Source organism: Patiria miniata, unplaced genomic scaffold (assembly GCF_015706575.1).
Source record: "Patiria miniata isolate m_02_andy unplaced genomic scaffold, ASM1570657v1 HiC_scaffold_4, whole genome shotgun sequence".
In the NCBI taxonomy this organism is placed as follows: domain Eukaryota; kingdom Metazoa; phylum Echinodermata; class Asteroidea; order Valvatida; family Asterinidae; genus Patiria; species Patiria miniata.
Genome location: NW_024037071.1, coordinates 7,801,743 through 7,828,550, shown reverse-complemented (window position 1 = coordinate 7,828,550; position 26,808 = coordinate 7,801,743). Strand labels below are relative to the sequence as shown.

The following is a 26,808-nucleotide window of genomic DNA, read 5'->3' as shown; positions in this document are numbered from 1 at the left end:
AATGCTGTTTCGCTTTTGTTGCAGTGAATTTGAATCATTGTCCGCTTCCGCGGTAAAATCGATAATACTATATAGAAGCTTTGTATCGCGTGTATCGGCATGTGAGGTCGATCAGAGTGCTGTACGCTGTGCACCTTGTCGGTGATATGTGGACGTTCACGCACCTGTGAAAGAAATGGTGTGTCGAAACAGTCGATGGATATTACATATACCCTTGAAGACAAACTGTAACCACCAGTGCATTATATGAACTATCAATTCACAGGTAAGGATGATGAAATTGTGGTGAACTATTGGGGTTACACTCGATTGGGCATCCGCAATACTTGCGCGGTGTAGGCCTACTCCAAACGGAGGAGCTCTACAGTATGGTTGTAAAGAAAATTGTGTGGTTGTAAAATTGATTAAAAGTGTCACAGAAATGTGTAGTTTTGTCACTGCCAAGCGGAGAATGCAAACGATTGTAATTAGCCTACCGAACAACATAAACATTATTGTTTGCCCATTTTGTTCAAGTCACGAAGACGTTTCGTTGTGTGCGAAGATTCTCTGATACATTTTGGGGCTTAAGTTGTCTAGCGAAACAAAGCTCACTTTTACAACACCATCCGTTCGATATTTGCTTTCTGGATGATTTCACATCAAATTGATGTGGTATTTCATTGTGTGGAAGGCTTTTGTTGAAGTATTTTTTTGACCTAAATACTGTAGTGCCTTTGTTCTCCCATAGTTGTTGAAAGTGTAGTTACGTGTATAACTTCATGGTAGCGTATATGAATATTGCCAAGCAGAATAAAATTGTCACTATTTTTGCTTTGATGTGATATACTGATACCAGAAACTTAAATAGGTTGGCGTAAGACGAATAGTAAATTCTTTGTTTTGTTTTACTTGAATTCTTGAGATGAGTTCAAGTTTCCAAAATTTGAGCTCTAGTTTCCAACATTTGGGTTCTAGTTTCCAACATTAGGTATTGCATACTGTGTGTGTTTCCATTTGGAAGATAGAGGTTTTTTTTGGGGGGGGGGGGGGGATTAATATCGTAACTTAATAGTGTGCATGGTTTGTTGATATTTTCTGAGTAAATTTAATATTAAATGAATTAAAGTGTTGGGTTGATACGGTGATTACATCGATGGACGTCACATCTATTACAGCCCTTTCATGATTTTCATGTAGCTATGATTTTGACTGCAAGTACAACTTGGCACAGAATGTATGTTTGCATAGGAAGGTTAATACTTTTCTATTCCTACATCCATGCTCATACACACTAGTATTGAGAGTCCCAAATGTTCAGACTAGGTCAAATCATAAGGGCTGGAAGACTAATATCTCATTATTTCATATATTTAAAAATAATAGCCGGTTGTCAGTATAGAAAGCTGCTCTTTAAATTAAACGAAGGGGAGGCGTTGGTATCGTCTACCCGTGCTTTCGCTTGTTCCTTTTCTATGAAACTAGGTTGCTTTATTATTTGTTTCCATGTTATGATCTGTGTAAATAGCAACAGGTGTAAATGAACGGATTCTGAGTTTCTGTCCTGGTGGTGACCTTCCATAAAAGTTGCTCCTTGGTGCGTATAATTCGTCGCCTCGTTGATCCCGGAACTAAAGTAATCTATATCCCTCAGCATTTAGACAGCTCGTATCAGGTGTATCCGTATTTGACTAAGAATTATTGAATTACATATAGGGGGTATCATCTCTAATAAGAGCATTCAGTCAGTTTGCTGTCTTCAGTTGCGCTGGCAAATTGGAGTCTTTGAGATCGTAAGTACACGCCAAAAATTCATCATCTTAAATTCTATTAACCGTCTATAAACTTTGCGGTTGATCAAATGTTCCATTAATATTATTTCCTAAGATTAAAATGGGTCACTGTATTTGAGTGAAAAGTCACTCTATCCGACGAAAACTAGGAGAAAGACGAGTGAATTTTTGTTCCAATTGAAAATATCGAGTTTTCACTCCAGTTCGGCTGAAGTGGTTCTTTTCGTAAAGTATTTTCTGCCGTAAATTTAGAGTAACATTTACTCTAAACAGTCAGGATTTTTAAGCTCTGGCAGGAGCTTCTACATGTCACTTGGTGGTCGGTCTGTCTGTCTGTCCGTCTGTCGGGCTGTCGGGCTGTCTATCTGTCTGTCCTGAAAAATGACTATGGTGTTCCATAATTATGTAACATCGGCGTCGCATTCTTAAGCTTTGGCAGGAATCATTTTGATTGATTTCATGCAAGACTTCTCGCAACGTCAGCTTCGCTTGAGTCTAACACGGCCAGAGCTTATTGTGCACTCGCACTTGATTGTTAAACAACAGACTCTGGTTCTTTTGGGAACCTCCATTCTTTTATCCAAATAATTGTCTCGACTATTAAAGCAATAGAGTTGGATTTGAACCACGACCTCCAACATGTATAGACATTTACACCATGCAGCAGATTTTGAAATTCGAGTCTCTCCCGAGTACAGTTTGAGAAGGTTTTTCCCTTTAAAGCCCAAAAAAGGAAATGGACAGCATATTTTTTTACATTACGTCAATGAGGGATAACAATTTAATTTAAAAACAAAATCTAATTGTGTTTGTAGTACGCATATGCTCGGTCCTGAACAGTTTGCTAAGAAATGTCGTCATCTTCACCTCTTTCTGGTCACGTGATCGATATGCTGATAGATGATGATGATTGACGGCCCTCCATGATGATACCGCAATCAGATATCTATGTGCAGTTGCGTATATCCGTGTCGGCGAGTGGGGGATGAGGGGGGGGGGGGTTGACCAAAATTCCCCGGCCGTGGACATTTGAAAATCGGGGAAGGGGGAGGGAAACTCGATGAAAACAGGGAGCGCTGTTCTTGATACAAATGATCATCTAATGCAAATTTCCGCGCATACCTCCTTAAACTTTACATCAAACGGTGCTTTTGTACTGTTTGTCCTCCGTTTTTAATAATTTTGACTTTTGAAAAGTTACAAGATAACCTCAACATCTGTTGTTTTTTGTTTCTCGCCACAAAATTCTGAGGGAGAGGGATGATCCAGTGGCCCACCCCTGGGGGGTATATCCTCTCCATCCCACTGGGTTTACGCACATTATACTATATAGGCCTATGTCTGAGTGTGGAATGCCAGTTAGCCTATACATATAAATTTGAAAAATGTACCGAATTCAGGAACCCTGGACTTCGCCATTGTTTAGTCCTCATAAACGTCAGATCTAATCATGTTGGTTTGACGGAGCTGTTTGATTTGGCAAACATCCCTCTTTTGTGTTTCTCTCGTAATTCACAAATTGAGTGTTTGATGAACCCCCGGCCTAGTTTCTGTAGATATCTCGTATACAGGCCTACATTTATGTTCTTAGTTTACGTGAATTGAATAGGCCGAGGAATGCAAACACATTAGTCATGCGTCCCCCAGTAAAGAAAATCTCCCCGGATTGACAAGGCGACTTCTGTCTGCTTATCTCCAAATTATAAATGTACAAGAGAACAAAAGCGACCTAGAAATGACTGACCGTTATGATAGATTGTTTATCGGAATTGATAAATTCCATGTTTTTGCGCAACCAGGGTCGTTTTTAAGCGCATGTACTTTGCCAAATCTCGTCGACTCGTCACAAGAACTTCGTCCTGATTTTTGCCTACCCTGCCCTTCTTGCCGAAACTTTGTTTGAAAAGCGGACAAACAGCTACAATTTGTTCAGAGGTAAACGCCGCACTTCCGTCAATTCCTTGCCAGAGCTTTGTACGATCACTCTGCCTTTCCCGTCGGAGTTCACCTCCAGCCTCGCAGTTGTAGCAGATTGAGATTTGATTGATGGAATCATTTTAATACTTTGTGAAGTCACTCAGCAGGGACTCGGGTTCAGCATTTCTGGACTAGGACATTATAGGAAGAGGTAACAGAAGGCCATTATACCTTACGGATTTATAGTCGCATCCAAATGCAACGGTTGTCGAATGTGACGACGATGAGAGTTGTTGATGAGCGAGGAAAAGTAGACACCGAGTTGAAAACTAATCACGATATTAACGACGAAGGCGGTGTTTAAGCCGGTGACACCGGGGGCACGATAGAGGGCATTCGATGCAACAAGATACAATGTAGTTGATGAAGACACAACGACGAGAATTAATTTAGACGATCAAATGTAATCTGGGATGTCACGCCTATCGGCTGTTGCAGGAAAAACAGACCGAAGCGTCTCTCTTGCGATTTACCCATTATCTCATACTTACACCTACCCATATTTCAAGTGTGAGGGGGTATGTGGCCAAGTGGTTAGGGTTCATGAATCATGATCAGAGGGTCAGGGGTTCGAATCAAGCTGCTGGCCATATGTTGTGTCCTTGGGCAAGCCACGTACTTCACCCCCACTTGCCACTCTCTACCAGGAGTATTGATGGGTACCGGTGTCATATGAAAATCGGACTCGTATGAAAATCGGACTCTTTTTCCCTTTTATTGGTTAAACCCTCTCACGTGACCGGTCCCTCTCCTAATAATCTATGCATGAGCATGCGCAATACCACCAATGAGTCCGTATTTCATAAAACCTAAATTTATGCTACACCGGCATTAGCTGGGGAGTAACCTGCGAAGGACTAGCATCCCATCCAGGGAGGAATAGAAATATTCCCAGTCGTTTCATGCCAAAGAAACCGGAAATAAACGCCGGCCTGATGGGCCATATTGGCTCGTGGTAAACTGTACTTTAAAAAAAAACACACGATATTTCAAGTGTAATTTTTCTCCTTGCAAAGCTTCAAATCGTTTCAACTTGTGACATGGTTTAGCTTTGAATGGTTGTGCTCGTCATAGCTAAAGATATGATTAATCTTATGAACATTTTGAGCGATATGACCCTTTTCTTCTCTATGTAAATTGCAGCAGCGATCCGTTGGTAGAATGGAAGCGGCAGACCGGGCCGCGTCCCTGCTGGTGTTCCACAGGGATCGTCTCAACAAGCTCCGGAACGGCATCTCGCGCGTCCTGGATGCCTTCGCCGATGTGCTGGACGACAAAGGAGGAATTTCCGGTAACGAGCATGCCGAGGTTAAAAAGAAACTTCAAGAAATTGTAAGGCATCCACTATTTAAAATCTGTGCTATCAGTTTCACAAACTGTTCTAGTTATTTCAAGCAGAAGAATGGAACGTTTGCATGGTTGGGAAAACAGCTAGGTAGAAGTTTGCGGAGACACCATGTGAAATAAATCTCTTTTGTGAGTTTGTGATGGTTCCTCTCACAACCGGTTCTTCTCAGAACCATCACAAACTCGCAAAAGAGATTAACTTCACCTGGTGTTTCCGCAAACTTACTTTGTTGTTATTTCAATCAGTTTGTTGTTACGTATATGAAACAATAGTGGTGTTGTCTTATATTGTGAAGTTTGCAGACGTTTTTACAAATTTATCAAATGAAAACTTTAAAGTAGTCACTTTAAAGTTTCAATATAGGAATTAATTTTTATAATCAAGGCGTTAAATTGGCAATTGCATGATCTAATCTGAACTGTACATTCTTCCCAAACTATTTCCCCCTTCGTTAAATTCTGTGCGGCTACGTCAATGTGAAAAAAAATACCGAATTGATGTGTACCGCTTTTACTGAAGCAAAATATTGAACAGTTTTCTTTAAACCCCTTATGTGTATAAAACATTGCTCTTGTAGTTGAAGTTACGAAAGCTTTTGCAAGGTTTTGCCTGTAACAGGTATAATTGCTACGATTGAAATCTACTTGTATCTGCCTTGACAACTCGGTTGCCAATCACTGTCTTGAGAAATATGTAACCGTATACTTCGCTTTCTTGGGCTGTTAGGAGGACACTTCTTGGAGCCGCATCCGCGAGCATTTCTTGGACAGCCACGAACCGTCTGACGAACCGTCTGACGAACCTCGGGAAGGGCGGAACATTGCCAGAATCCTCCTGGACTTTACGGACAAATTGGATGATGTGAAGGATGCGCTTGACGACAGACTACGGGTGAGTAACTGCAGTCACAGAGTTTTAGTCTCATGACGACGAGCACGCCATACTGCTTGAAACGTTGACATTGTGCAGCTTCCTCCAAGAACCTAAAATCTTTCACAAAAGATTCTTTGGCACTAACCTATTACGTACCGCACAAACCTACGGACTTATCCTTGCTCGATAGAAGAAAATGAAATCCCCCCCCCCCACAAAAAGGTCTCAGGGAATCTGTGTCGTATAACCAGGGTTTATGAGGGGCACCTGTGGATGCACAGATTTTTTTTTTTTTTGGGGGGGGGCACTGAAGGCAAATTATGCATATATTCTTTTGTTCAATTCTTAAATGGGGAGGGGGACATCCGGGGGCACGGACATCCCCTGGGAGAACGTGCCCCCTCCCCCTCCCCCATGCCCCTCGTGGTTATTCCTCTGCTCAGGAATGAGGTGGAATTGGGTATCTTTACAAACACTTTCAACATCCATCAATCATTAATAGTAAAAAAAAAAAAAATTCACCAAACGAACGTGCAATCCTATTTGTCCCGTGACTTGTGAGGCGAAAACGATCGATACCAAACTCAATTGACCGAAAGAACCCATTGGCAGTTTTACATTGAATCGCAGTTGGATAGTGTAAGAAGGAGGACTTGGAGAAGAAAAAGTCTTAAAGGCATTCAACAGGAGGTTGCAGTAGTTCTGTTGTCGATGGCTGGAAGACTGTAATTCTAACCGCTTGCGTCATTTTTTGATTACAATCAAACGACATCCCACCGCCATAATTCGGCCATTTGTGCCGCACGCTGATTGGCTACACGATTGCGATTGGTTTCCGCCCGTCAGAAACACTTCGCAGAAGTTGAAATGTTTCTACTCTTGCGACTGTTGATTATTTTGAGCGCCGACCGATGCCGATCGTCTTCATATTGTCGCTGTTACATTCAGTTAGCAAAAAAAAAATCAGCGACTAGTTTGTTTCCGATTGTCGTAGCTCAGGCGAAGATTCAGATACTGAAAAGTCAGTCGCCGACTGATCTGTGTCATCGCGAGATCGACCAGAGGGCAGATTACAATCATCTGTCACTTTGCGGTCTATAACATCTGTTTCATGCACTTGTTGCCGTGTCATACACTATTGATGAGTTACATGTATGTGCCAATCAATAAATGTATTGCGGTTAACCAGCTGTTCTGTTTAGTCACATCATGCTGTTATGTTTAGTATTAAATTGAATGAGGATTGAATGAGGTTGCCAATCATTTAATGTATTGCGGTTCACCAGCTGTTCTATTTAGTCACATCCTGCTGTTATGTTTAGTATTGAATTGAATGAGGATTGAATGAGAAGTGTAATAGTGTCAAACGCACGTATAGAGCGACATATGGAAAAGGTGAAATTTGGATACATTAGTATTGATTGGCACACGATTCGTCCTTTGTCAACATTGATTGACATTTTCTCGGCCTCTAAATTGGATATTTAAGACCATTGATGATGGCTTTTTGTCCTTTACATGTACATGTATACAATGTGGAAATAGGTTTCGATCGGATAAGACCAATGCATCTCCAAATCGGGGCATCTGCATTTTGTTGTATAATCGTATCGGTAAACGCACTGATATAATCAGGGTTGGAGCGGTATGGCCGTGAAATACTCATATTCATGCGCTTAATTGTTCAGCCTCGGCCAGTTTATATCACCGCTGGCTGCCGTACGATATATTTCATGTTGTGGAGCATCATATTCTCTTCTCGTGTTTTTTTAGAGTTATGTCTTATATTTAACTGTGTTCTTTTTCTTATTAAGGAATTAGCCCAGAAGAAGGAATCGAAACTCCAGCTGGATGTAAAAGATTTACAGAGTACGTTTATCAAATATCACTTAATTAATCGTTTTCTTCAATAGTTGTTTTTTTTCATCTTCAGCGACCTTAAATAAAACAAAAATACAACAAAAACAAAATTGAATTTACTTCTCGATGCAAATTATTATCATAATGTGCTATTTTCTTTACTCGAAATGGTTGTAAACACCACCATTTATGTGCTTAACTATTCTACGAAAAGTGGGAATGTTAAAAAAAAAGGTCATAAAAGACAACAGCAAACTCTTCTTGTCGCATTGGGATTAAATAGCTGTAACATGTTGCACTTTACAACTGCATAATGCGTTAATATTTCTTTTTTTACATGATTTGGCCTCAAAATCTATGGTCGGGGTTTTGTGCTCCTTTAACTATTTTCGTATTATTTCCAGACTTGCTGATCACATTCAGGAAAATAATGAGTGTAATATGTATTTTGTTTGTTTTCAACAGAAAAGTTAGCGGAGGAGAAGACAAAGACTGCCGACCTGCGATGGAAACACCAGGAGCTTGCCGAGTCGTCTAGCTCCGAGAAACACTTCAAAGGAGTGCTGCAACAGCAGCTGAAGGAAAAACAAGACATCATAGCTCAGTAAGTACTGTGAGCTCAGAGTAGGTGTGTATAGGAATTTCGCTGCGGCTTAGAAACTGCTGATCCCAAAGCACGGCCAAAGACCCAGGAAGGTTTTTGGAAACTTGCAGCAAATCCTCAGATATTTATTTTTTAAATTTCACCATTCACGATTACTTCACCATTTTTCTTTATCTTCAGAGACAAAATTCAGAGTTTAGAGTTTTCTATTCATAGTTTCAATTGTCTTTAACCACATGTAAAGACTCAAATAGAGTGCCTGCCTAAAGTTCGTATATATACAGCCGTCATAACTGTCTGGTAAATATCTTGATAACTCCTTCCTCGGACAGGTTACAAAGAAATGGAACAGTCCAGCTCTGGGAGAAAGAGAAGGCCAAGCTGCTGGAGGGCAGCAGACAGCGAGAGGAGAACCTCACGCGAGAATTGACGCAGCTACGGGCAGCTCACGAGGATATGAAAGACCGCCTCAATCGACGAATCAAAGTTAGTCAACTTTGGTTGGCAATTGGAAAAATTTACTTTACTAACTAAATGCTTTCAACAGTATCGATACTGTACTGGTTTTTCTTGCTTTCACTTCGCGCGCAGTTATAGTTGGCCCTATTCTTTTTTGTAAGTCATAGTAAATTGTATTGTTTTTATTTAATTTAATACCGCGCCGCAGACGAGACTTGTAATATGTTTCTTTGTAATTGTTTTTGTAATAAAAGTATTTTTGTCAATCTTGTTTAAAGGACCTTGAGGAGAAAGTAAGATTAGAACGAATGAAGGACATCGTCAGCAAACTTGCTTCGAAGGACGGTACGAATTGTAAAGTTTCACATTTTGAAATTTCTTCAAGTAGGATTAAATCACTGCATCACTTTAAATTTGCATGACTAAGAATCGTTAGTGTTGACCCTTCAAAAGTCTGAAGGGATTTGTAATATACACAATTTGAAAGGTTTTAAAACAATTTTGACTTGACAATATGCATCAGAATTAAATAACTATTTCGGATCTCATTTAAAGGGAATATACATCATTTGCTTTTGCTGTCATTTTCAGAAATGGATGGAATTGGGGGGTCGGAAATATATAGCAAATATAGTTACACTGACTTTTTTGAGGTTTTGGGTTCGAAAATGCTATAAAAACCAAGAAAAACAATACTTTTCCTGTAGTCTGGTTCCCTGACTCCATTTAAGAAGAAACAGAGCAGTTTACATATATTGGGGAATTGTTATGTCAGGGAACCAGTCTAGCTGGCTTGTACCCGTTCATAGGTGTGTAATCGATTGCAAACAAGTGCGATGGTCAACTGGGGCCAGTATTTGAAAAAAAGCCAGTTTTTTCCAACGCTGATCGGCCGATCAGCGTTGGAAATTGATACAAAAATACCACTTTTCTTGAAAATGACAGTACACCAGGTGCCATGATTTTACAGGATGCTTTACACTGTCATTCACTAACAGTCCAGCAAGGTATTTCAAAATGATTTGGTAGTTTTATTTTTTGATGTTTGCAAATGTTGTATTTTCCCTTTAATTTGTCTATTTTTTTTCAGAGATGGAAGCCGATGTAGAATCTCTGAAACGACAGCTTTACACCAAGGAAGTCGACCTGGCTAGGTTGGACCAGGAACTGATCAATCAACAGAGGCTCATTGTGGGGTGCATCAAAGGAATTCAGAGGGACTTTAGGTTAGTGTACATACGTAGTGGTTTCCAACTTTACAAATGTTCGCCAAGTTTTCAGTAAAGCATGCATGGGAAAAACCTAGTAGATCAATAATGTTGCACACAAACTAACAAGGGTTATGCGGGTCCGTTGCATTTGTTTTAGTTCAGGCTGAAATCCATTTAGTACAAGTCCATCCTGAGAATAATCAGAACTCAGGCCACGGGTAACGCCGGATACATTTGGAGTAGCTGAAGTTTCTCGCTGTTCATTTGAATAGCTCTTGCCCTTAACGTGAGCGTGGGTGAATTGTGATTGACTGCAGTTCTTGACTTTTTTTTCCAGATTTCCTTCTGTAGTTTTTTTTCCCAGTCTTTCTGTATAAGTCGCTATTCTAAGAACTCTGAGCAGAAATGTTTGCACTTGTAATATTTATTCAACACATTATTCCTAATCCACAGACATTGACGTTCACAATAAATAATGTCATCCCGTCCCCCAAAGAAACTAAATACATTTTGCTCTTGATCTGTGCTTCGTTTGTGTTCAATTTGTCAATGACATTCCAGCTCAAATCGTTTTATTGTTTTTCGATTTTGTGATTAAAGACTCATTTGTTGATTTGTTCAGGGTGATGGGAGAGAGGCAGGAAGGACGGAGACTGAGGAAGGATGACATGCAGAAGATGAACTTGATACTGGACGCCATCTTGACAGGGGCTAAAGAGGCACGGTTAGACATCACCAAAGCAGACCTGCCCCTTCATTACATTGCTCTTCCAGAGGTAAAAGCTGCGTGATTTTGCTAGACAAATGTAGGCGGTGTATAACCAAACAACTTTGAGCAACTTTCATTGCGAACTATATAATAGACTAACTTCTGTCGAACTAAAGCTAGTCAACCGTAGTTCGACTATTATGGTCGAACATTCAGTACTGGCCTGCCGAGGCCAGTGGCATCGCTGGTTAATGATGTCATAATGTGACATGATGTCGTTTAAACAAACAACGCTCGCACGTTTCTGTTGGTGCGCATGCCTAGATCTTGGCATGAAAATCTTCCTGTTTAAGCAGGAATTCCTGTTTTTTGTTGCTCAAATTTCCGCGTTTTTATTTACTTCGAGCCTATTTTTTTTTTTTGGGGGGGCCTTTTTATGGCCTGATTTTACGTCTTTTTCCGTTCTTTTTCACAAGTTTCCTGCTTTTTTTTTACATTGAAATTCATTCTCATGCCTGGTAGATCACGAATCAAACACTAGTCGACGAAAAAGTCCTCGATCGAAACGCCCCATACAGACAAGACATTGAAACCACTAAGAGATAAACAAGGCCTATGAATGTACTGTGGAGTTTCGCTGTAGCTTTAAAAATGTAATTGAATGAACAATTTTATCTTTTTTGGCAGGATATCGTGGCACATCCAGTCAAACGAATGACAAGGCCGAGGTAAGTGTTCAAAAATGTGTTAAAAAGCCTGTTTAATTCCTTTTTAATTAATATACATACATCTGTTTTCAACTTTTTATTTTGTTCGGGCGATCTAATGTAATGGTATTTTCTTTAAATTAATGTCCAAGCATACTTGCTCCTGTCGTCAATCGCCATCTTGAAACAATAGGAGATTCCCCCAGTACGTCACCAACCTCCAGTCCCCCGGATAGCCCCTCCCAACCCCAACGTCGCGTCCCGTCCCTTGAGCTCCCCCACCCGAGCTCCAGCCCTGCCCTATCATCCCTGGGCCGGGCCTCGACGGTGCCGCTCATCGAGACCCCGCCAATAAACGGACAGGCATCAGCAACGGGAGCAGCCAACAGGAGGGCGCCGTCCGGCAGGGCCAAGATCTCTGTAGATGAGGTCGGTCTCATCACCAAGTCCCCGCGTGGTGGCTCCCAGAAAGCCCCGAACCCTAACACGAACACCTCCGCACGTAGCCCGAACCCCGCCCGAAAGCTCCGAACCACTTCGGTCTCGGAGTCCTCGCGGAGTCCGTCGTTACGACGGCGGGCAGTATCATCGCCCGTGCCACCAGACCTGGCCGCCCTTGTCAAACCTCCTGCTTCCCTGAGTCCCAGGGAAACGTCCGGGTCCACACTCGTCCCTCGTCAGCCGTCAAGGAGTCCGAGTCCCGGAGGACGGAACGGCATGGCGTCTGCGAGGAAACCACGGGGGTCGGGTAAGCTTCAGGCCAGTAACGGGAACAAGGACATCTCTAAGGAAAATGACAACCCTGCCCAAGACAGCAAGCCCAAGCCGAAGAGTACCCTGACTGGGCATGGGGAATTAAATCTCGAGAAAGGTATCCGACTAAGCTTCCACTTTTTTGTTTAGATTTCAGTGTTTCTAATTGCTCATATATTTACTCTCTCGATTGCAGTGTGTTTAAAAAAAAATCAGCAGCCGCATTAAAAAATGCAATTCATCCTTAACACCGCTTAATATTGATGTTATTGTTCAGTGGATTTGTTGGTTTTCATAACATACATTGTATTGTATTGCTCGTTGCTTGTTTGAGGCACAACTTTTTTTTAAATTTGCGATCTTTTGCTATGAGCAGTACAATTAGATACATGTACTTTCAAAAAAATATCCACCAAAACAAAAAACAAATCACTGACAGAACCGTGCCATTTCAAAGATCACATTCATGGGTTTGGGCCCTATCGCTCAGCATGAAATAACATAAAGGGCATATGTTGAAATAATTGGTTTCGTGTCTGAAGTGACATGACTGTCTTTACCAAAAATATATCAATTGAATTTAACCGCAGCTGTTTGTACATTCCAATTGATAGGACAAATAGACAGAAGCCATGTCTCATTTTATTCCATCTGGTTACGCTATCCTCGCTTTCATGATCGCAGTTCTCCGATACTTCCACATACTGCAGTATGGTCGTTTGATTCCATAACTCCTCGGAAATACCAATTTAAATATTCATTGGGAAACCTGATTTGATTATAGTGCCACTTGCCTCCGTTTGCTGAGTGCAGCATTGTATCATATTCACATCGGTGACCCTAACATATTTACTGGGATGATACGATTGTAGTTTATGCATCGCAATGGCAAGCAGTGCGGTAAATCTGAAATACTCTTATGTGTACATGTTTGTGTGTATACTGCATCGCTTGAAAGCAGCTATAATGGTTATAAAGATCTAAGCTTATGTTTTACTTTCAAGTTTTGAAAAGCACATACAAATTCTGGGTTCTTAACACAAAAAGTGATTTGTTTTATCATTGCAAACTTGGCTGTTGGTTGCGATGACGATCAGCAGGTGTTAAACATTTTCGCCAGACAAATTGTATTGGCGATGTAGTATTATTTATAGTACAACCTTACCCTTAAAGGGAAGTACAAATACACGGACGTGTTTCCCTCAAAAGTAATGATTACATTTGCTATGCAACCGTGTACTATGTCCAGAGCAAATTGCTTTTTGACAAATGAGCCTTTCCATCAGATGAAATTACAGCGTGTTGACAAATGATGAAGATATATTTTTTTTCAGAACGGCAAGATTGACTCGAAATGTAGTGCTAAACGTTGGTTGCTTTGCTTATTGTCATCAATGCGCATGAACGGTGCATGTCTAGCAAAGTGTGTTTTTGTAATGTTTTTATGTGATGTCTAACATTTAAAATGTGTGCAACATCATCTTTGTTTTCTCATTGCTCGTGCTCTATGGTGAGCTTATTTATTGTTGCTTGCTATTTTATGTTTTTAATGTTACCTCTCCCCATGTGGCTTTTGTGGTGTCGTTGCTGCGTACTCACGTCAATTTGAAAAAAAAAACCGCAGGAAAACAGCGAGGGACCCCTTTCAGCTTGAATGCCGCACATTTTTTCAGGAAAGGTTTGGCGCTTTGTTTTATCATCCAAAGTTGTGGTCGTGTCACATGTCAATTACAAGTGACAGTCTCAAGTCAGGTGACAAGATATTCGAGTGAACTGTGGCATAAACATTAATTTTCTGTTACCTCCAGCCAGACTTGTGATTCAAAAATGTTGCTGACTTGTGATTGACTTGCGATTGGCTTGTGATTAACTTGAAACTAAACTTGTAACTGACTTGTGATTGACTTGTTAGTGCCTTGTGATTGACTTGTCATGACCTGATATTTACTTGTTGGTGACTCGATGACACTTTTGGCTATTTTGCAACTGTAATATAAATTCAATAGCATTTCAAGCATGAAAGCAATATAGGTTCCATGAAGTGTTTCTAATCAACAACATGCAAGCAATATGATGCTATGAAAAGACCCCCGACTTTATTGTTTTTCGACATTAATAAAGGCATATTAGCGACTCTACATAGCAGTATTCTGACTAGTTTGTGCTCATTTGAAAGAAAACACTGAAGTCTTGATTTCGGTACAAATACATGATTACATGTTGAATATCGTCCATTTCATATAATCATTAAAACTTGAGTGCTCTCTTTTGTTGAGATGATTAGAAAAAGTCCTCACTTCATAAAATGGTTAACCAATGAGAGCCTCGGGTTTAATGCTAACTTGAAATTCCTCTATTGACTGCAGTTAAAAGCATGTTCCTTATATTCAACAGACCATCCAGCACTAATCGACAAAGAGACGGGGATGCTGGACGCCGCGACAGCACGCACCTGCTTCCCACACATCTCGGAAGAGCAGGTAAAAGGGCCAGAAATCGTGAGAAATTCTGTCTGTTAAAGATGCACTGCCGATATCTTTGCATTGCGAAGCGGTGCTGTGGTTTTCATAAATGAGTTGTTGACAGATTATCTTTAAAAATGTCCATGCACTGTTTACGATAGGAAGAGGTTCTCTGAGTGCAGGAATTCAAATTTTTCAGGCTTAGTTTTTCAAACATACAAAACATAAATAGTATACAGCAGATTGGTGATTCGATTGTGTTCAGTTTGATGATAAAAGCATGAAATTAGGCACACATTCAGAGTATGTCATGGGAAACATATTTGGCTAAAGGGCCATCGCAAGCAATTTCCAAAATTTTCAAAATGGCGGCCAATGCATGTTATTCTATGATATCTTTTTTCAAAGGACAAATCTGCGATGGCCCTATGGCAAAATATATTTTCCATGACATATTCCGACTGTGTGCCAAATTTTATGCTTTTATCATCAAATGAACAATTTTATCATATTGTGCACCAATCTGCCTGACTGAAACGCATGATTACATCTAAAGTGTGAGGCTTAATGCCATTTCTTTTGAATATGTATGCCCCGTAATTATAAATGATCACCGTTTTCAACATTTTGATTGGAACCAGTTTCGTTTTATACAATATTTTCATGCAACACGATTCCGTATTAACTAGTGTTGGTACAGAGATAAATCAGTCGTCAATTACGATAATATCTCTTTTATTTCTCCAAGATACGGGAACACTACCAGCAGTTCAAGAAGTACGACACGAATGGAGACTACAGTCTTGATTTTATGGAGATGACACAGGCGATCCAGTCTACGGTAGCCGATTACTACAAGCCAAGACAAATTAAGGTAAACTTTGCTAACGTTTAAAGGAAGGCTTAAACTTATACAGGGTGAGTAAAAAAGGAAACCCTAATGGCAGGACCTATTTGACAATGAAGTTCTGCATGTAGCACTTTCAAAATCTGGGATATGAAAGCCCAATAAATAAGATTTCTTTTATAGTACACTAATCATTCAAATCGCTCATGTACTTTTTAAGTTACGAAATTTTAAACGCAAACACCGTTTTAAAGTTCTGTCCAGGGATAACAAAAAAGGTAACTGTTCTTTCAGCAAAACGAAAACGGTTCACATAGGGATGTATGTGACAATCTGATGCACTGATATCACTTACTGAGCAAATCCCATTGGAATTGGTGAAACCCCATAGCCTTTTACAATCTATTATATCTCTGGTTTGCATGAACGAATTTCCATGGCATTTTCACTGATTATACACAAGAGTATAATTAATATGCTCCATCAAGATGGAATACTCATGTTAAGTTGTTTTTGAGAAATTAAAGGATATCTGCTTGCACAACTTTGTTTGAGACACCCTGAATATTATTTAAAAAAACAGCAGTGGGCAACTGGTGAATTATGTACGGTAATAAGTTTAATGTGTTTTCGTTTGCACAGGAGGCAATGGTGGAAATCGACGTGGATCAGTCTGGCTCCGTGGACTTCTACGAGTACCTAGGCGTCTCCACCATGCTGATGATGAAGATAGGTAAATCGGAAATCTTCCGCAGCAGCATGGTCAAGCACGCCGGGGGATCCATATCAAAAGTCTGCTCAATACAGTGAAGATGATGACTCTGCCAGAATAGAACAGCATTACAAGAAGCCTTTTCGGAGTTCCAACTGCGCATTCATAACCTGTGACAACGCGAATTGTTTGTCTCAAATGGCCTTTGACATCATCGCGCCACTGACTTTACAAAAAGGCTGTTTGTGCATTGTGGGTACTGTCAAAGGGCATTTGAGACAAACAATGTGCGTTGTCACAGGTTACGAATGCGCGCAGTTGGAACTCCGAAAAGGCTTATACCCCTTTAGATAAATTCCCAATAAGCATTGGAACCGAGGCAACAGTGCTATCTTGTGTTGAGAGGACTAAAAAAAGAAGAGGCCCTCAATGCATACAGTGACTTAGCACTGAGAGCCGCGGTTTCCATGCTAATTTGAAATTCGTCTATAGACCATGTGCAACTTGAATTGAGCTGCTCAGCACAGGAATCTGCTAATCACGGAAAACATGCTTAGAAAGGCAGGTTACCAACGAAACAATCGTGTAATTTGTATTACATGTACTGGTTCTCGGGTATTTTCTGCTTATTAACTCCATCAATTTATTGGCCCATATATATTTCACATTCATGAAAAATAGTGTTTAGCAAATTTATACATATACGCTGAGCAAAAATCAGCTGATAACCAATTACCGTGCAACTATTCCTAAGATGGAACTTTTGCGTCGGGGTGATGTAAATCAATGTTGGGTTTTGCCCTTCACCGACGTATAAACACTGATTACTCAGTGTGTTACCTCCCGAGAGAAAATTGTGTAAGCTCGGTGGTCGAGTGGTAAGACGTCTGCACTAGAAAGCAGGAGGTCGTGGATTCGAGTCCCACCCGAGTGGACATCAAGCCGCGGGATAATCCGGTTAAAGGAAATGGCATATCTGTTGTGGTGTTATCAAGATTATACTGTATTTTTAAAGGCGTGCCAATGTTTATTAATGGTTGAACTGCATTTCCGGTGTTGGTTATTTTGTTTTGTCTTGATCGAGTATTGTTCTGTTTTCTACTATGCTCACCATACAAGAAATGTTTTCAATCAGCTTATGGTAAATTTTATACACAGATTGAATAGTATTAGTGTAAATGAGTGGCTACGTAAAGATTGTGTTATTTTACACAAAGTGTTCCCCTCATTTTGGCTGAGAAGTCTGTCAGAGCATTTTTTACACACTCAGGCAGAATGTTTTTGTGTGTGTCATGATCCAGATGTAATTGAACAATCAAATCTTATGTTTGCGATAACCCAAATATTTTTTTTTGTAATGAATTAGGTGAAGTGTGTCTCTTAGAGTGTCATTTCTAAACCTGAATTTCTCTTTGCGGATGGAAAAAAAACTTTACTCTATCATGCACATCTACCGAACGCATTTGCTCCATTTTCATTATTAAAAGAGCGTTCCCTTCGTAGTACTGAAACTAAATTCGTGATGGTTGCTTGTAACCAGTTCACTGAGTGTTGAGTATTGTTTTTCCCCCAAAAGTGAAGCATGTAAATATATATTAAATTCAAGCACATCTCATTGCAATTTGCGATCCCGTTGAAATGAAGGGGTTGGTGCGAAACCTCCTTAATGATGAATGGTGCACAATTTAGAAACACATTTTAAGGAAAATGCTATTTTGAGGCGGTGAAAAAAAATACGGTTAGATATTGTGTCCATGTATGAAACGAGGGCAGAGATTTAAAAAAAATACTTCATGTTTATTTTGTGAAGCAGATTTTAATTTCTTTTGATAAACTTAATTTTGTATTAAAAAGTATCAAAGATTTCTTTGAAGCAGCATATCATACACACGGCCTGAGTGATCGAAAACAAAGCTTGGTGTCCGGGGCAGCATTATATCTGTTCACAGCATTATTTGGCAAGCTAAAGACTGTTGAGTGTGTATTTATTAGGTTCGAACGCTGGAGTAAAAGAATAATACTATGATGCATTTACAACTTCAAATACCATTCGTATCATTATTAGTTGTGTGTACCGGTAGGTTGATTTTACCGGTTCACCAGATCATCGGGCCATCGTACCGAGTTGTGTGCCGAACATTCGGACCGATCTGACCGTATAACGGGCAACCGAATGAAACCATACATCATTGATTTGTTCGCGTCCGATTTCACCGGATCCAAATGCACCGCACGCAACTTCTTAACCAATCAGATTCATGAGGGAAGTCACATGGTTGTCATCATATGACTGGTCATCTGTGACTGATCATCATGTGACCCATCGGCATTGGGCATGCGCAATGGTAACGTAGCGGTCTAACCGCAACGGTGAAAAAAACAACGTATACCGGTGATGGATGATCCGGGAAACCGGTAAAATCGGGAATGTGTGTGCGGGCTTTAGTGTTTGATTGAACAAAATGTCTGCCTGCTAGCTCGCACCAGCACTTTGGAGTTCGTTCAGAATATAATACCAGTATAATTCCTTCTCATTTTGGTCATTGTCTCTGGTCATCCATGCGTTTGATGACCCTGTTCAGGGTAGTTAGTTAACTACAATGTGCTGGTATCTAATCAGCAATGTTTTTATGCTGCTCTTAAGCTTTTGCTTGTAAAAACAAACAAACATTGACTTAAGTTTTGAAAAGTGCGGTTCACATTGCTCGGCAAGGTCATTTCGTTGCCATGAGGAAATTGTCCAATGAACCACTCTGAGAGCAAACAACAAAGCAATACTCAGAAAGTGAAATGTCGAACTCTAAAAATGTATTTCATATTCCAATTTAAAATGACATTTGTTATATAACTGTATCTTTTAAAGTATAAACATTATATATATATTACAATTCAGAAACGTGACATCTTGGAATGTATAGTACGATATATTACTCAAAACGTGACAAGGGGCATATGTGTCGGTCAACTAAAATACTGTCCTCTTTTTGTGCAGTGATGCGTGACTGAAATGAAATAAAACACATTTTGTGTTTAGGTGTTTAGGCCAAGGAAATGGAGTATTTGCAAAAATCAAACATTTTCAAAATTGACTTCATGGTTTTGTAATTATTTAAAAAATAGACCGATTTTTTTTTTTTTTTGGGGGGGGGGACATACTGTATGTACGCATCTTTCATGACAGTGCATAATAGGCTACTGGCACTGTCAATGGTTTAATTACATTACATATTAGAAGCAGTATGCACGTATAACACAACCTGGAAAAGATAATATAACACAACATGAAATAGATGTTTATTCGTAAATATATATACACAATACTATTTAAATACATGCACCTTTACGATACTGCTCCCACGTAATACCAGTGCAAATTAGCTCATATGTATCCCTTGAAATGTACACAATATTTTTCAGATCTAGGTCTATATGCATTGCACGGTCTGTGTTTTTCATCCTTGATGCCATTAACATAAAACAGAATCGCAAAATCCAATGGGGAGGCCCAGATGTCACATCGACGGATAATAATGAGCTCCGCACACACAGCCGTGCACTTGTGTGTGAATTCCCAATTATAGTTACACCTGTTAAGTTTAGGCAAAGGGATTATGTGTGGCTTGTGTGATGACCGTGACTTTGGTTGGAAGCACCCGATCTCATCATCATTCAATATGCCGATTGATTGTGGCGAGTTAGCTTTCCTACAGATAAAGGCGCGCCGTGGATTATTTTAATTAAAATTAGTTGCAGTCGAGACCACACGTCTGAATCACATTGTGGCTGAGTTTAAAACATCTGATCGGTGCGCATGAAACAACATGAATAAGATATTACATTTGTAAACTTAGAGAATATATCAGAAAGAGGTTAAGATTGTTTTTTTTTTGCAATTTACCCATAATATCCATTACAGTAAGATTATTTTAACCAGGCTTTAAGAATCACTGAACTGAAGCAAAACCAATTGTTCTTAGTTCTGCTAACAAAGGATATGTACGCCCATGTTAACAATTCTATAATAGTAATCATCATGTTATTCATGTACGAAAGTGCACAATCCAAAATTCCTTGTTAAACGTGAAAACACTCGTTGTAATCACAATTTTGCAATATTTAAAAACAAATGAAAAAATGCTTATGGCGAGCTAGGTCGTGAATTGGACTTACATCTGGCCTTGGGTATATCAAAACTCTTTTTGCTTATTGCACAATTTCATAAGGCGTAATTTCTCGTCCGTGACGACTATAACTGCAACCTGATCGCCTCCCGAGACTGAGGTTTCAGCAATGCTGGTTTGATATTCGATATTCGATACTACATACGTTTCTACAGTGAATGTGAGAGTTTTAGCTTGATATTCGGTATCGTACATTCGAATATGACTGTTTTCATCCTCCCATGGACTTAATACACGGTTAATCTGCCTGCACCGTGAAGTTAAAATAGCTCATAATGTAAACGGGAAAATATTTGGGGGAATTGTACCTTTGATGATACAAACATGGCATTTGGCACAAAGAGTATGTCATGAGAAAGATATTTGGCTACAGGGCCATCGCATATTTGTCCTTTGAAAAAAGGTAGAGATCGAAACAAGCAATTTTCCTTTTTTTTTTTAAATGGCAGCCATTGCTTGTTATTCTACCTATAATTTTTCAAAGGACAAATCTGTGATGGCCCTATAGCCAAATATCTATCTCATACTAATACTATGATTGTGTGCCAAGTACGCCATGCTTGCATCATCAAAGGTACAATCCCATCACCTATCTTCTCTACTAATTCGTGTATACAAAGACGAAAAAAAAACTCACATAGAAAATGCGTCCAATATCAAAGAAAGTTTTATGTCATATTTCATGGCGTGGATTTCTCGCTCAGTCGACCGAAGTCTAGCGGGTACCGCTCCGGTAGGCTCTCCCGCACGGACTGGACGGCGCACCAGTCCACGCGTAACTGGTCCACGATGTCTGCCATCTTGTTGTCGAGTCGGCCTGGGCTTTGGTACTGCGCGTCTCGCACCGTCTGGAAGGCGTCCGCTATCCGCTCCACGGAATCCCTGAGGTGGTTGAGGTTGGCTTCCATGGTGTATCGGTCCTCCTTGGCCACTGAGAAGTCGCTGGAGATTTTCAGGATGGCCCTCGATTCCTAGATCGAAAGACATGATTTATTGAATGAGGTTTGTTGGTACGAAGGTACGAAGAGCAGAAAATAGTGCATAAACAAATCAGCTTGGAATCACCCACGAGAAATACAGATCGCATGATTACTTTGCTCGTGGTAACCCGGTTGGCTAGCACAATTCCTTGCTAGGCACGTAAAAGTGTGGGGGAACTATCACTATAAAAAGACTCGTCATATAGACACACATAGGTGATGGGTTGTGCCTTTGATGATGCAAGGGAGGCATTTGCACACGGTCAGAGAATGTTATGAGAAAATATTGGCTATTTTGACAGTTTTGAAAATTGCTTGTTATTCTACCTACATCTTTTTTCAAAGGACAAATCTGCGATGATCCTACAGCAACTATACCTTTTTTGAGACATACTCTGACTGTGTGCCAAATGCCATATCATCAAAGGCACAATTCCCCTAATATTTCTCCTATATGCCCCACTAGTATGGTTTTGGAAAGTGGAAGTTATAGAGTGGTTTGTCAGTATGGGCACACAGTGAAAAACGACTCTACTCCTTATGAAATCAGGCAATGTTACCACCAATCTGTAGGCCTATTTGAGTTGGCTTTGAGAGATACATGTAAGTGAATTTTATATTCAACGAACCGTTAGAATTGGCGTATAGTGAGACTTTATTGCCAACTGTGACAGCACACTTACATTTTCCATAATCTGAAACAACTCTGGGAAGGTCTTCTTCACCGCGGCGTCAGTATCTGGTCTCTTTTCAAGACGCCGATACAGCCGCTCCTGAAGAACGATCAGTGGGGCAATGGCTCTGAGCAGCCTTCCAAGCCTGTAGTGCCGAGTAACGGCTGCAAGGGTGGGCTTGGTCTCCACAGCCTCTTCGCAACTGTTGCTGTTGGTCTCTGTCTTGGTGGCACATGTTGCTTCCTGGTGGTTCTTTAGGCAGATGGCCAAGGATACCGAAGACTCGTACAGACGCTTGGGGGCGGGTCTCAGGGACTGCACGAAGGCTCCGTTTTGTGACATCTCTACACAGAAAGAAAGTAACAAAGTATTCACGTTAAGACTTGAAGGTGAGAAGTGAGGTTTGAAATAAAAAAGGAAGCTTGTTTTGACGCTTGTATTTGAGTTAAGAACGTTTCGTTGGAAGCTTTGACGTCACTGCGACCCGAAATGTTGACTAAGCTGTTGATTGATCAATATGGATGCCGAGTTTTTGTAATACCACAGCGGGTTACCGAAGACCCGATAGAAGGCGCCTGCTGAATGGTCAGAATCTTGAGGTCAAGACGCAGTCTTGGTTTGCATAATTAATCGCCGAATCTGCGCGAATATCATAGACGCTTGTCTGCAAGCCGATATTCCATAGACTAGCCGATGGCCAAATCAAAACATGCACAGCGATCGATGGATAGTACATTGGCGCTTTTATCGTGTCAGCGAGTGACCTTGGCGACAAAACTACCCGCATCTACTGCCTGGTTACCAACCGAAACGGCGTTAAAACTGCAGTAAAAACCACACTAATGGTTCACCAGACGTGTTATGTTTAATCTGGTTGTAGCTTTTCGAATAGCTTTACAAGAGTAAAAGTGTGTACTTTTTGCTTCTCAACTTTGCGTCACACAGTGCATAACATAATGGTTTCACGTAATGTTTACTAAAACTGCAAAGTACTTTTGCAGTGTGCACATAGTTATTGTTCCTTAACACCAATAAAAAAAACAGCTGAGGAAATTCAGTGCAATATCACTCTGTTACTTCAACTCTTAAAGCTAGTTATCTTTGATTTTGTTATCCTTTTTGTTAATATGTTTAGAGGGTTGCCCCCCCCCTTCCGATGGGGAGCAGTGAGTTAGAACGCGTTGATAAGACAAACTTTGGAGTGTGTCCGCCACTTGAAAGCCTTTGAAATTGCCGTTGAAATATTTTATGTTAAACGTTGACACAAACACAAAATCCTGGTATTCATTATGCATATTTTGCTCATTTTTTTTTATGTAGGTCTATTTGGTACTGGGTTGTAAATTTTAACTGCATGAAAACAAAAAAAAAAGAAAGAACATGTTCTTCATATCATATGGAAATCCCTGTACTGAAATGATCCATGCTATCAGAAGAAATGCACGTTTTACTAAAATAACTTATTTTTACAGCTGTCCATGGAATGCTCATTAGAAGCTATTGAGCCGAGTGAGTATTACAGATTATGCACATGGGCATTCAAATACAATTGATATTTAACCATTTGAGACAAGAATGAAACACTGTTTTTACTGTCAGATTGTGCGTTTTGAATATGAGGAACAAGTCAAACCTTTTTCCCCTGAAATATTAATGGCGATTTTTGTCTATTTTACTTTGCAAGCTTTCGTTCGTTCATGGAGGTGGGAAAACGTTCATGTTTCATTGTATTTAAAGGGTATTCACCAGCTTGTAGAACGGTAAATGATCAGTGGTGGACAGCCGAATTTCGTGATCTTCTTTTAAAATTAAAATAGACAAAACTTGGGAACAGAGTATGCAAATAACGTAACGTTTTCACAGTTAGTCAATAACATGTACTTGATCCCAATGTTATTTTTATGACATGGAGAGAACTACATATTTTTCAAAACATTCTTTTTCTAATTGAGTCGCTTTCCTTGTGGACTCACCATATCCCAAAATGGCGTCGTCGCTTCGACTATATTCACTTAATATATGGCCTATTTGGTAGACTTAGTACCAGGAACGGTTGTGCGAGGCTAATGTGTATCTATGGTCCAGGTAACATGTAGAAACTACTATTAAAAAAAATGCACTTTGTTCCCGATAATGCAATAGCAAAGTTTCCTATAAAACGAGGCCACTGCATATTTGGTAATCTGTTGCACTTTGTTCCTGATAATGCAACAATTGACTTAAACACGAAAGACACCAGAAAAGACAATACGTCTCGATGTATCTAAACAAAATGCACAGTCAGACACTATCTCAACTAAATACACTCGAGAAAAAGTAAGAAGAACAAAAACAGCCGTGTCGTTTATCCATTTTAACTGCACAGTTAAAACCAGATGTGCTTTTGTGTAGTTGACTTTATTTTTTGCCAAAACCAAAAGTGTGTTTACGCGTTTTGAAAACAAACAGACAGCCGTGATTTTTTTTCTTCTCCCGCTTCACATGAATCGATAGACAGATCGACATAACATGAATTAATATGACATTACAGGACCTTTCAAAACATGAGTAACTATGTTCCGTTAAATGCATCTGTTGTGCTTACTGACGTTTGTCGCTGCAGGGTGAATCGCAGTGTTTTACTAAACAGGGTTGGTGCTTTAAATGACGCCAACCTTCACTGCCTCTGTTGTCGAACATGCTATGCTTTTAATTGATAGGGACATGCAGCGGTTTCGAGATTGCTCCTATCCATGGAAAGGTCCTCAGCATTTTAAAGGTTCTGCCTCAAACGTTTAACATTTCAAGAATTGGCCAGGTTGCCCTTACCATAAAAGAGGTCTTTTCCATTCTATTTTTTTTCTTTAAATGTGTGCATTCAAATTATGATTTTCATTTTAATTAAATTATACACATTTCTTTCTTACTCTCTATTTTCATACGTATCAATGTAAAGTTGTTTTGATTGTGTACTGTATTTATAATTTCTCCGCGGGTGGCGACCCATATTTTGTTTTTTAATCAACCACAATAATTATGATAATTTCATCAAATTGTATATAATATGTACAATTGGATGAATAATAATGACAATAATAATAATAATAATTAAATACTTTTAAAATAAATATTAATAATATTTGACGAATATGTTTTAATAATACAAAATTTGCAATTCCAATTCAATCTTTTAATCAAATAAAAATTCTCACCTATACTGTCTGCGCCAAATTTCACAATACAATTACAACGAATTTACACAGATTTTTTAGGGGGTATAATGTCCTTGTAAAGATAATTTCAATTATGGAAAAAAATGTTGCTCTTCGTTTGCCAACGATCTTGGGTTGTGGACTTTGGTCGGTAAAACTCTCACTGATTGTCATCACAAACACCGTTGTGTTTACATAACTGATTAAACATTTATACATTTACCAATAGTCCTTGCGAAAACAGGCTACATTTAAAAAAGGATCAATTGATAAATGAGCTCCAATTTTATATTGTCAGACTAAAATGACATAGCATTTAAAACAAAACCAGTGCTGACCGTTAAGTGTAACAGTGTATCATTTGGAAGAATAAAACCGAATCAACTGTTGAGTAAAATTGAAATTATCCTGACTAAAACTCGTACATTTAACGCCGAGTTTATATTGGTTTACAGTTTGACAATGACACGTACGGTTTTTCATCTTCACAATCGGGGAAAAATTGCACAAAACCTTCCGAGTAATATTCCTTACTGCGTGAAATAAAAAAAAAACCAGATCATTTCTTAAGGCTATTGTCATAAAAGAGTCAAATTTCTCTCAATCTACAGAATTGTAGCAAGCTTCAAATGAATATTTTAATCTAAACACGATAGCCCAGGGGCTGTACAGCCCTCTCATATAGCGGATCACTAAAAGTACAGAGTGTTATCATGCAGGACATATTCTCTCTGTCTGCATGACACCACCACAGATGAGAGTCGAAATCTAAGACGAATAGGCCGACACAGTTGACGAAAGAGATGCTCGTCTATGAGACTCCGTGGAACTATTAAAGAGAAATACAAAACATTCTGAATTCGTATGACGAAAATGACTTACCTTTTTATCAGATATAAAATCGGCTTAATTGTTAAACCGATGTACGATCTGGAAACGATGCGTGAATGCCAGACAGACAGCAGATTGAACCACAACACGTCACCTCACCTATATACACGTACGATTCGGTGGGTAATTATTATGAAAATGCTATGAACGGTTCAGTGACATTCGAATATCTACGCGTTACCTTCGTATACACGGTGCGTTGTCGAGGAGGATAATTATAATACTGTGACTTGCTGCGTGCAGGGCGATATTACAATGACCAGTGGCTGAACACTGATTGTTCTGCGGTGCATTGCCATTAGACTTTAGAACGGAATATTGCGCACGCCGCGCATTATAATAACCTTACCTGAGCACCAGCATAAAACAGTCTATCATTTTGTGTGTGATGTCAGTGGTCCATATTATATCGTATGGTACAAAAGCGAGGCGCAGAGTGTCATTTTATCAACAGCGTGATATTTGAACCCATAGTGACCTGTCCTAGATTGGACATCGGAAGAGAAATTATTCTGCATCACCCGCCACACAAAATATCACTAGCTTTGAGACGAAAAAAAAAAAAAAAAAAAGGAAGAAAAAAACAGACACGTTGTT

General features: G+C 39.7%; 2 protein-coding genes across 2 annotated transcripts; one reads left to right on the top strand and one right to left on the bottom strand.

Moving 5' to 3' along the window:
* The first annotated feature begins 246 nt into the window (after window positions 1-246).
* Window positions 247-16,473, top strand: LOC119740080 (stress response protein nst1-like). Its single transcript, XM_038215282.1, has 16 exons — window positions 247-265; window positions 1,696-1,772; window positions 4,893-5,081; window positions 5,824-5,988; window positions 7,785-7,839; window positions 8,296-8,434; window positions 8,767-8,920; window positions 9,172-9,238; window positions 9,984-10,119; window positions 10,727-10,880; window positions 11,501-11,541; window positions 11,673-12,391; window positions 13,898-13,951; window positions 14,668-14,753; window positions 15,484-15,609; window positions 16,225-16,473. Exons 1-16 carry the CDS (start codon window positions 247-249, stop codon window positions 16,390-16,392), a joined length of 2,349 nt encoding a protein of 782 aa, XP_038071210.1. The 3' UTR covers window positions 16,393-16,473.
* Window positions 16,474-20,923: 4,450 nt separating this feature from the next.
* Window positions 20,924-26,495, bottom strand: LOC119739609. Its single transcript, XM_038214590.1, has 3 exons — window positions 26,203-26,495; window positions 22,139-22,473; window positions 20,924-21,446 (listed from the first exon to the last, which is right to left on the bottom strand). Exons 2-3 carry the CDS (start codon window positions 22,469-22,471, stop codon window positions 21,156-21,158), a joined length of 624 nt encoding a protein of 207 aa, XP_038070518.1. The 5' UTR covers window positions 22,472-22,473; window positions 26,203-26,495; the 3' UTR covers window positions 20,924-21,155.
* Window positions 26,496-26,808: the final 313 nt, after the last annotated feature.